This window comes from Stigmatopora nigra, chromosome 19 (assembly GCF_051989575.1).
Source record: "Stigmatopora nigra isolate UIUO_SnigA chromosome 19, RoL_Snig_1.1, whole genome shotgun sequence".
Classification (NCBI taxonomy): Eukaryota; Metazoa; Chordata; class Actinopteri; order Syngnathiformes; family Syngnathidae; genus Stigmatopora; species Stigmatopora nigra.
Window position 1 is genome coordinate 330,880 of NC_135526.1, and position 11,059 is coordinate 341,938.

At 48.5% G+C, this 11,059-nt stretch overlaps 2 protein-coding genes across 2 annotated transcripts; both read left to right on the plus strand.

Annotated features, from left to right (window-relative positions):
• The first annotated feature begins 3,263 nt into the window (after positions 1 to 3,263).
• On the plus strand, positions 3,264 to 7,010 carry vdac1 (voltage-dependent anion channel 1). Its single transcript, XM_077740899.1, has 9 exons — positions 3,264 to 3,427; positions 4,856 to 4,925; positions 5,001 to 5,050; positions 5,128 to 5,280; positions 5,370 to 5,422; positions 5,597 to 5,824; positions 5,935 to 6,085; positions 6,199 to 6,256; positions 6,340 to 7,010. The coding sequence occupies exons 2-9, from the start codon at positions 4,859 to 4,861 to the stop codon at positions 6,429 to 6,431; spliced, it is 852 nt and encodes a 283-aa protein (XP_077597025.1). The 5' UTR covers positions 3,264 to 3,427; positions 4,856 to 4,858; the 3' UTR covers positions 6,432 to 7,010.
• A 223-nt stretch (positions 7,011 to 7,233) lies between these two features.
• On the plus strand, positions 7,234 to 10,098 carry c19h5orf15 (chromosome 19 C5orf15 homolog). Its single transcript, XM_077741358.1, has 3 exons — positions 7,234 to 7,403; positions 8,193 to 9,145; positions 9,220 to 10,098. Exons 1-3 carry the CDS (start codon positions 7,289 to 7,291, stop codon positions 9,352 to 9,354), a joined length of 1,203 nt encoding a protein of 400 aa, XP_077597484.1. The 5' UTR covers positions 7,234 to 7,288; the 3' UTR covers positions 9,355 to 10,098.
• The last annotated feature ends 961 nt before the right edge of the window (positions 10,099 to 11,059 follow it).

The following is an 11,059-nucleotide window of genomic DNA, read 5'->3' on the forward strand; positions in this document are numbered from 1 at the left end:
ACTCTCACTTCAGAGACTTTTACTGTAAATTTCACTGTTAAATAAATGTAAACGAGTTTAAATGTTTTTTTTATTATTATTTTTTTAATCTTGGACGCAACTCAAAAGCAGCTGTTTGGCCGACGACGACACGTCGGCGCAAATGTGAGCCGATGGCGCTACTGGAATTTTCACTATGTTGAGGGGGAGGGCTGGTCTGCTTTAGGTCGGGAGAGGGAAGGGGGTGGGGGGCTAATTACTTTAATCCAAAACAAATAAACTCTTGGCAGACCTTAAAAGAAGAGCCAAGCACGCGTCGTCTTCTTCTTGTGTCCTCCAAACCCAAACTCCAGCTTTGATGTTTTTTTTTCTCTTTTTGTGCGAGGGTCTTCGGGGTTTGGATTTTTTTTCCCTCACTTCGTCTCCCCGGGAACATCTATCAACGTGACTTGAAATCAATAAATTTCTTTCAAACCCGGAGGTAGGGAAGTACCGACATAAAAACAAACAAACCCAAAAAACATTGACTTCAATCCACAACAGCAGGCATCTTTGATGGTATGGCAGGCAAAATAATGTGCATTTTTCTCTATTACATCATGATTATTCCTTAAAATGTAGAAACAACGACGAGTAAACTCTCACCTCCGTAACTTTCACTGTGAATTTTAGCGGGTAGTATCAACGTCCAATCCGTTTTGGTTGGTTGATTGGGCGCCGAAGCATGAATTGTAAATCTTCTCCTACCATTGGCTAGGAAGACGCGGCCGGTCAGTGATCCGCTTCGTCGCCCAAATGTTTCTACTCACGGTAAATTGTCACGGTTGCCAGGACGACGAGGAGCGAGATGATGAAGCGTCGGCCAACGGTTGCAATTAGCGCTGACAGATTAGATTATAGGCCACGTGGAACGGAGCAATTTAAATGCACGCTTGTGGTTCTTTGTCCTTTAAACGGACGTCGGGGCCGTGGAAAGGCCCGCTTGCAAATGAGCCCTCCAGGCTAAATTTAACAGACTTTTAAATAACTCATTTCAACAATTAAGGGCAAATGGGCTCCAAAATGGCTAACCCCCAGAACGTACGTGCAATGCAATGCAATTTCAGAGCCACTAGCACGCGTTCATTCATATGCTGAACCGCTTATCCTCACAAGGCTCGCGGGGGGTGGCGGAGCCTATCCCAGGCCGAGGAAGGAAGGAAGGAAGGAAGGAAGGAAGGCGAGCCCTCACCTGCCAGGTGGAGCGGCGTGAAATGGCCAATTTCCCCGCGTCTTCTCGGGCGGAGATACCGCGCCGCCCCTTTGATGTGAGCGGCGCGCCCGCGGGGGGCCAAGACGGAATCTCATTCGCTCGATTATTCCCGGACGCGCACCCAAATGTGTTTGGGGCGAAAAATACTCCAGAAAAAAAATGTCAAACCTAACTTTTGACTTCTCAACGACAGACGCACGTACGGAAAAAAAAGAACAACTCCTAAATATGGACGACGAGTGCACTTTTTGTGAAAGTGACTTTTTGTGTGTTCATCAACGGGAAATGGGCCGTCGGAGAGCCAGGAGATTTCAAGCCAACAAAAAAACAAAAACAAAAAAAAGAGGATACAAATCTTTTTGTTTGTTTAGCGGCGTTGACATGCGGTTTATGTTGTTGCTGGGAAAAAGAGCCCGCGGCGTCCTTCCTGTCACTGAATCAGACAAAATGTCAGCGTGCTCGGAACGCCACCGACGACTCCCACTCAACTCGCGTTCTGCTCTATACAGCCATTTTCTAGCCGTCAATATGTTTCCCTAAACCTTCCCTTTGTGTAGGAAATGGTTGTCCTCATAGAAATACACCTCATGTCTTCTTGTCATATATTTTTAATTCTTTTATTTATGGAAAACAAATAGGTTGTTGTAAAATGAAATGACTAAATGCCATGACGTCCCTTTTCAAAACAACGTTTCTTCTTGCTGGAATGAATTCAATTTGAAGGTCAAGTGCAAAGGTCAAGGCATCCATCCTGAACTGGCAACCCTAAGGACACCCTCCAATTGTTCCAGAATGGGGAACATTTTGCACACTTCATCTTTGCCGTGGCCTTTGCGGAACATTGGACTTTTAAGACTTCCAGTCGGGATGACGGAAGGGAAGGCCGGGAAACGCTTTGGCCTCCACGCGAACCGCCGCAAGATGAGGAAAGACGACGGAGGGGAGGGGACCAGGCCAGAGATGTGTCCCCACATCTGCTCCATGAATTCCTAGCAAAAAGATACTTTTGCAATCCGTGGACCAGAATTGCCATGAAAACAATCCAAGTCGTTAAAAAGGGGAATAACCTCTCTGTATATATTGCCCCTAGTGGTCAAGTAGGGCACACCACAGGGAACAGCATCATCCCCATTAAACTACTACAAAGAATCACGATGCACAAAATGTTTCCGATCTTGAAAAATGTATTCTGTATGTACACGACATAGCAGCCGACTCACAGCGGCGATCGACGGTCAATTTCATTTCCATCGATCACATTCGGATAACGACAAGAAGCGTCGTACCTCGGAAACAAAGAAAGACGCAGCTCGTGGCTGCTCGGTGACTCACGCTTAAAACCGCGCATTAATTACACGGGACTTGCGTCGCTTGGAAATAGACATGGTGTTTCATGTTCTGTCAAAATGTGGACAAAGTAGAGACACCAATAAAGTCCAAATTGTGTGAAGCCAGTTAAAAACGTACATGGCAGTTGTGGTCTTTTTTGTACTTGCATGCAGAAATATGGCATGAGATTTCAATCCTCCTGCATGAAAGCAAAGTGTTTATATTTACAAAACCAAAATAAGACATTTGAAAACAATTGTTTTTACTCAGAGATAACCCTAACCCATTCAGCCACTCCCCCTTATTTATGACACGTTACAGCCCAAAACTTATTCATATGATGTCGCATTGTATCACATTCCTTTCATAATATCACAAAATGTGACATTTTAGTACATAAATACTGTATTCAATTTTATTATTGTATTTAGGCCAAAGACAAAAACAGTTGACAATAGTGCCGTCTAGTGGCCATAATCTCATGTAGCATAAAATAGTCACTTAGACTGTGAGGGAAAGGAGAAAACCAGAAAGTTCAAATAAGTTGAATTCAAATGACATTAACGACGTTAGGCATCTAATAATTTACGATCCTCGACCATTTAGGCACAGATATATCTTTTAAAACCACATAGAGTATGAAATAAACGCGAGACCTGTGTTTCTTCCCGCTGGGGACGAAACCATTGCCACCGCGGGGGGAACATTCTTGTATCTTTTGCTGTGTTGCGTGATTCGTAACGTGCTTTGCGAGGAACACCCCCCTCCTTTTCTCCTCCTCCTCATCCTCCTCCCCCTTCTTCATCCTTTCTCGCCCCTTTTCGTCGTGACATCCAACAAGCTCCGTAGGGGAAACCGAGCACTAAGGTACGACTTTTGGTGTCCCGAACCGCCGCCACATCTCTGCTTTATGGAACGTTTACGTAGCGGTCGCCTGTCATGTTTGCTAGTTATTGCTATTTTCGCATTTGAAGCCGTAGAGGTGAATTGCGGCTCCGAGGCCCGCTGTTAGCTTGACAGCTAATGACTTACGGTGCGGTCATTGGGCACTTTTTCTTACGAGACGACCACCACCGAGCTCATGTGGTCGGGAATGCGACTAGTTGACCTGCTAAGAACTCGACATTGCACAAATAAAGGCGGAAATGAACTTTTAAAGAGGCAATAACCGGCTGTCCATCTAGTCCAGGCTAGTTGCTAACGGCATTTGAGACAAGGAGGCATCCATCACCTTCTCTTTGTTGGGGTCATTTGTTCTGGCAACCTACATTTACTCCGCTTTTAACACCTAATGCACTTTTTAAGGCTCACTTTAGTCGTATGGAGAAAATGACTCTGGAGTGTTGTAAATGGTATTACCATTGGTGTAACTTCTGTAGCAATCTGCATTCACGTGCAACACTTGACGAGTAATGTCACATTTATTTCTCTAGTCCTTAAGGTCAAAGAGGTTCACAGACAATTAGGACATCCAATCATCTGAAGTCCCCAAACAGCAAGGAAGAACCCAGATTAATCTTGAGGAGGGTCACCGTTTTGGGCTCTTTCTCGGGATGATGAGGCAACAAAGGATGGGCAACATTGAACAAATGAAATGAGCGAAACCCTGCACCCACCATGGCCCTTAAATGAAATGAGCGAAACCCTGCACCCACCATGGCCCTTTGTGGAAAAGTTTGCCCACCCCGGAAAATTATATAATGATAGCAAAAGACAAGCTGCAAGTCCAGTCCTATGGATCAAAGACTGCAGTTGGTGTCTCTGTTCCTGCTGATTTTATACAGCACAACCGCATCCCCACACGCAAGCGACAGCGAACGTGATCAACTTGTGGTTTTCCGAGTACTGACGCCCAGTCAGAAGCCTTGCGAGTCTTGAGACTTTCATTCCAGATCTTTCAAGCTGTTCGTTGGCCCCTCCAGGCCTTCTGACATACTTGGAGTCTAGTGTGACCAAGCAGACAGAAGGACAAGCACGCTGAATTCTTGGATGAGGAAGTCATAAAGGATTTTTTTTAGCCCATGCTGGTTAGACAATAACAGGGCGCAGTTGTTGACTAAAGGAAATGTTTAAACCAGGAATAAGGATAGTTAAGAGATCCTCATTGTTCGCAGTGTCACAATCTCAATGCGCGTTAATGTTATCAGCTTTTCTTCGTGACTGTTGAATCGTGTAGCCAAAAATTGCAGGGCTGTCGTAACTCTCTTGTAAAAGGTTCAATGACTTGTTCCAAAGGGACATTTTAAATCTTTGTATGAAAAGTCCGAATTCAGTCGTCCCGTCTTTTCCGTGCAGATTATGGCCGTGCCTCCGACCTACGCCGACTTGGGAAAGTCCTCCCGAGATATTTTCACCAAGGGATACGGTGAGGAGGAAAAGACGCTCGTGCAATATAGACAAAGGTTCACACGTGTACATTTATTTGTTCTTGTGTCCTCAGGCTTTGGGCTGATCAAGTTGGATTTAAAAACCAAGTCTGAGAATGGACTGGTAAGAAGAAAAAAATAAAATCATAATTATATTAGGACACCTCACGTTAACTCACCAGAATCTTTGCTCACGGACAGGAATTCACCAGCACGGGCTCGGCCAACACCGAGACCAGCAAGGTGGCCGGCTCTCTGGAGACCAAGTACAAGTGGGCCGAGCACGGGCTGACCTTCACGGAAAAGTGGAACACGGACAACACCCTGGGCACCGAAATCACCATCGAGGACCAGGTTGGTGAATGCGGCGTGGCCACGGCGTGACCACGGCGTGACCACGTCGTGGCGGCGGCGTGCGTTGGATTGATCCATTTTCTCTGCAGTTGGCCAAGGGACTCAAGCTGACCGTCGACTCTTCCTTCTCGCCAAATACGGGGTAAAAACTCAGTACCTATTTCAATTTACTGGTTCAGAAATGAAAATGGGTGGTGCTTCAGAGGAATGCCCATTGGTTTTAGGCACGTTAATAAACACATTTTGAGCAGTTGAGTTTGTTGTCACGCCGTGCGTCCATTCAGTCACCGAGTGTCATTTGAAACTCTGACATCAGCAAAAAGGGCGGCAAGCTGAAGACGGGCTACAAGTGCGAGCACATCAACCTGGGCTGCGACGTCAACTACGACATCAACGGAGCGGCCGTGCACGGCGCCGGCGTGGTGGGCTACGAGGGCTGGCTGGCCGGCTACCAGATGACCTTCGAGGCCGGCCGCAACCGGATCACCCAGAGCAACTTTGCCGTCGGCTACAAGACGGACGAGTTCCAACTGCACACCAACGTGTAAGGACCAAGTCGTCAAAAATATCCACGAGTGTGTGCAACCTCTGCTGGCCTAACAGCGATTTTGAACTAAAAACCTCTTTTTTTCTTTAACTGGTTCCCCCCTGCAGAAATGACGGCACAGAGTTTGGCGGTTCCATCTACCAAAAGGTGAACAAGCAGCTGGAGACGGCCATCAATCTGGCCTGGACCGCCGGCAACAGCAACACCCGCTTTGGCATCGCCGCCAAGTACCAGATCGATCCCGACGCCTCCTTCTCCGTGAGTTTGGCCGGGCAGCCGGTCTCTTTTCTTTTTTTTTTTACCTAGAAACACAAAAGGTATTTGGAAAACTGAAACTCCAATAACATTTATTCATGTGTCACGTTTTGCAGGCAAAGGTGAACAACTCTAGCCTTATAGGCCTGGGTTACACTCAGACTCTCAAGCCAGGTAAGCATTTAAAAAAAAAAGGTCGCTCTTGTTAGTGCTGTTGCCAAAACGAGTTCAATAATTGATTGTAAACTCTCAATCAGGCATCAAGTTGACGCTGTCCGCCCTCCTCGACGGCAAGAACATCAACGCCGGGGGCCACAAGCTGGGCCTGGGCCTGGAGTTCCAGGCGTAGGGCAGCGGCTCACGTCGCCCCCCACCCCTACGGCAATCCCCCCATAAAAAGTCAAAATAATTTTCCCTCACCACCCCACCCCACCCCACCCCACTTTCCTTTTCCTCTACCTCTAGATGTGCCACAGCTGGAGGCAAAACCTTCCAGAGAACGGCCCCCACATTTAAAGGACCACGTTCAAGGGAATATTTAAGATGAGCTAGTACAAACTGGCTCGCCAGGGAACAAGTAGCTTGGGGCACATCATCGTTTTGTGCTCATGAAAGGAATTCTGTGTTCCTTTAGCGTCCATCGTGTAGGAAGAAATATGCTCATCACGACACACTAAAATGATTTCTTGTCCGTGAGAGCAAGTCGGAAGTGTGCATTGTCTTGTTACATACTATATAGCATAGCAAAGATGTTATTTTACGAAGAAAAGTGTCGCTAATTACATCTGTGAAGTCTTAACGTTCCATCAAAATGGACACTCGTGAATAAAGTTACTGGATCTAAACGGGAAGTGTTGGTTTTCAACGGATGCTTAGTAGTGTTCCTGATGGTCATGCCATTTCCTGAATAAAGAACATCTTAAACTAACGTGTTATTGCAGTATTTGACATTTATATATTCATTTTTCTTCAAGAATGCAGAAGAAATGTGGGGGAAAGGAAATCATTTGACTTAGGAGTAGCCAGAGAAGTCCTCTGACGAAAGATGGCCGCCAGTTGCTGACAATGGCTCCACCGACTCTGCCTTTAGATATCTAGGGTCGTGGATGTTATTTCTGGTTTGGTGACGTACATAGACACGCGACAGTGACCACGCAGGCACCCGAGCCCCGCCCTTCCCTCGCTTCCCCTTCGACACAAACTAACATGGCGACGATGGTAGGAAGCAGGAAGAACAGCTCTCTCTGCTTACTTGTTGTTTTTGCCCAACTTCTGCTCTTCGGCGGCGTTCTGTCAGCGCCGACGAACGTCACTTCTCAAGGTAAAGCCCTATATCTTTTCTCATTCGACGTCGTTTACGCAATGGGAAATGCCAGCTTCCTCGCGTGACTAGCTGGCCAGCCCAGTCGGAAAAGCATTTCAAATGTAGCAATGTTACCATTTCACTGCGTCTTTACGTAAACGTTTCTTCACCTTGTATTTGAATAATAGCGTCTTGCGACGTGCCATGTAATGGAGGTCACCCGTGACGCGTCGCAAGGTTGTCTTTCGACGTGAATTTTTTCGAAAAGCACCTAAATATAGATACTGGCATGTTCTATCCGGATACGAGATTCGATTGCGAAAGTGTAGAGACTCCGTTATCTCTTCTGACAAGACCACAGGTCACGAGAAACGACCCGAATAAATCATTGGCTGCCACCCTCCCGGAAAACCTATTTATTTCTATGAATTGAAGTAGGTACGCGTGGAGGTTCGGCTCGTGAATGCATTTTTTTTCATGAGGTTTTATCGTGACACAAAGCTCCCCTGTTCCTTGCCTGCGGATGAATAGATCCCTTTCTTGCTTCAAATCCCTGGTGAGATGCTACCTCTCGGCCCGGGCAACGTTTGCGCCATCAAAACAAACGTGCCTGAATGGGGGCTCTAGTCAAAGCACATGCCCGTTCAGAGAATTCAAGAGGGAAAAGACTTGCGTTTGCGGTGGAAAATGTTTGTATGAAATTCAAAGCAGATTAGCAATTCATGATGATGTGGTGGACTTGTATCAGAGTATCATGAGTTGTCCAATCTGGCCTCCCAGTTCAGACGCTCTTCTTTCTATCGCCAGATGCGGCCAAAGCCGACCCCCCGACCAAAGCCGACCCCCCGACCAGTCGTCCCGTGAGTGGCGTGAGCAAAAACCTCAATCGCACCGAGGCCAAAGCCTTGATCACGGTCGCCGAACCCACGGCGACCACGCGCCCGGCCGTTCAGACGGCGACGCCCTCCCACCCCACGGCGACCTCCCACCCCGCGGCTGTCTCCCGCCCCGGGGCACCCCTTCCGCCCCGCCAGACCGAGCCCATCCCGGCCCAGTCCGTCCCGGCCCAGTCCGTCCCGGCCCAGTCCGTCCCGGCCCAGCCCGTCCCGGCCCAGTCCGTCCCGGCCCAGCCCGTCCCGGCCCAGTCCGTCCCGGCCCAGCCCGTCCCGGCCCAGCCCGTCCCGGCCCAGCCCGTCCCGGCCCAGTCCGTCCCGGCCCAGCCCGTCCCGGCCGGCTCGGATCGGACGGACACGAGCCACCCCAAGGTGGACGGCGGCAAATCAACGGTGGTCATCGCTTCCTCGGACGGCCACGTCGGGGAGGAAACGTCCCAACGGGAGAGCGGGGCGGCCAACGCCACGGAGCCACCCACTGCCTTGGAGACGACAAAAGGCGCCGAAGAGACCACCGTCCTCTTGCCGACCGAGACGGCCCCGGAGGAATTTGAGCCGGACCGGCTCCGGCCCGGCGGCGCGGGTGTGGTCGTCGGCGGCGGCGGCGGCGGCGGCGGCGACGACGACTACGACGACGAGGGAGACGACCAGGAGGCGTACGTGGACGGCATGTATCCCATGGAGACCAACCCGGACGAGGGTCAGACGGCGGTCCGGCTAGACACGCCCGACGTGAAGGAGGACGTGAGCTACAAGATGCCCGGCGTCTACAACGCTGAGGACGAGGACTCGCACTTTTTTATGCACCTGGTCATCCTGGCTTTCCTGGTGGCCATCATCTACATCACCTACCACAATAAGAGAAAGGTCTGTGTGTGTGTTTTCGCCCAAATTGCATCCGATCCCGTAACCCACCTCTTCTATTTGCTCGTTCCCGTCAGATCTTGTCGCTGGCTCAAAGCCGTCGCTGGAAGGAGAGCCTGTGTTCTCGCAGCACGGTGGAGTACCACCGGCTGGACCAGAACGTGGACGAGGCCATGCCGTCCCTCAAGATGACGCGCGACTACATCTTCTGAGCCGCTTCCCACACGCTGTCAAATTGGAAATGTATGGGATGGCCGTTTCTACTCCGCTTTCGATAGGCTTCGCCTCCGCCCGGACGACGGCCACATTTTCCACTTTGAGACAAAAAGGGCTTGCGGCGTCCTTTTTTTTCGCCCCCCGCTGGCCAGATGCTGCCGTGCAGGACTCCTGGTCGTCTTAGTTTTATGACTTCGGTGAAGTCCCCCGTCAATCGTTTGTCTCCCGGCTCCCCCCCAAAAAAAACCCCAACACTCGGAATGAGGCCAATCCTCGTTAACATACGATAATAATGAACATTGAGCAACATTTTATTTTGATCCTCTCTGTCAAAGACGGCTACTCATTAGGTACCAATCGTAAGTACTTTTGTATTCTATTATTTTTTTGGTGCATAACCTCGGCCGACACGAAGCACATTTATCCGCTTTTAAAAGTTGTAAGCCACAAAATGTGTGATTTTATTTAAATTGCTCTTAGATGGGTTTTGTTCATATCAGACTACCGCGCTTTTTTTCATTTAGCCTTTTGTTGCCTCACTTTTTTTCTTTTTCCAAGTCTGCCATTCATGGCCTTTGTTGCTCTCGTTCTTAAGAAATGTATTGTGTATAAAAAAAAAATCGAGGCACACTTGTTTAATGGGGAACATTGTTTGTTTTTCACTGTGGAAGATCAACACAGCCCTCTCAATCCACTGTAGAATCTCTTTTGGTTTGATCAATAAAGCACAAATAATGCCACGTGCCGTGTTTTTGTCACTTTGGATCCTTTGTTGGGAATATTTAGACACTAAAAAAGTCGTTCGTTGGCTTTTGTGTGAGCGTGTGTGACAGTATGACTCACCGCCACCGGGGGGCAGTGTTTCAGCGTGGACCTAGACCCAGGTGAGCGCAATTAGGAGCGAGCCAGGTGATTTTCACAGCACAAACAAACAATTGCTGCTCCGTGTCGTGGAATAAACAAATACGCCATCCCTCAATGGATATATACGGTTTTTTTGGAACAAATGAGCTAGTTCAACTCATCAGGATCTTCGCTTCCTTCCTATGGTACTTCATAGCCTGCCAAACGGCAATAACCGGGACCTCCCTAAGGAATATTTTGCTACTCGAGACAGGAAGTCAAAGAGTGGACGGAGATGCTCTCCTTTGGTCGAAACAAGATCATCAAAGGTAAGACGGCTGGTTTTCAACGTGAATTCCTATGTATAAATAATGTGCATGAATCGGACTTTGGTCTAAATGCTAAATGGAGGTTGAACTGTGCTGACCCGATCACATGTTTTAAGCATTAGTACTCGTTCGCAACGCAGTGGGCAGGGCGCTGTAGCTTGGAATTGGGCCTACGCCACGTCCGCCCTCTCTGGGGGGGGGGGGAGTTTAAAAATAGAAATGCAAATGCACGTTGGAGTTCACGTTTTGTTGATGTCTTGTAAGCTATCACGGTTTAATGCCTTATCTAAAACGGAGTTGAAGTCATTGTCTGCCACTGATGGTGTTAGACGTCCAATTTGTGCTGAAAGATGAGTGTTGGTCAACAGGCCAGACCTTCCATTTCGAACGAATGGGACGCCTAGCGTTCCTTTTTGACAAGGGTGGATGCTGATTGAACCATGTCTGTGCCTTTCTTCCTTTTAAAAGTCACTTGTTCATTAGAAAACCAATGGTTGAGTTGATGTGCGTCACGAGACGCGAGTTAATG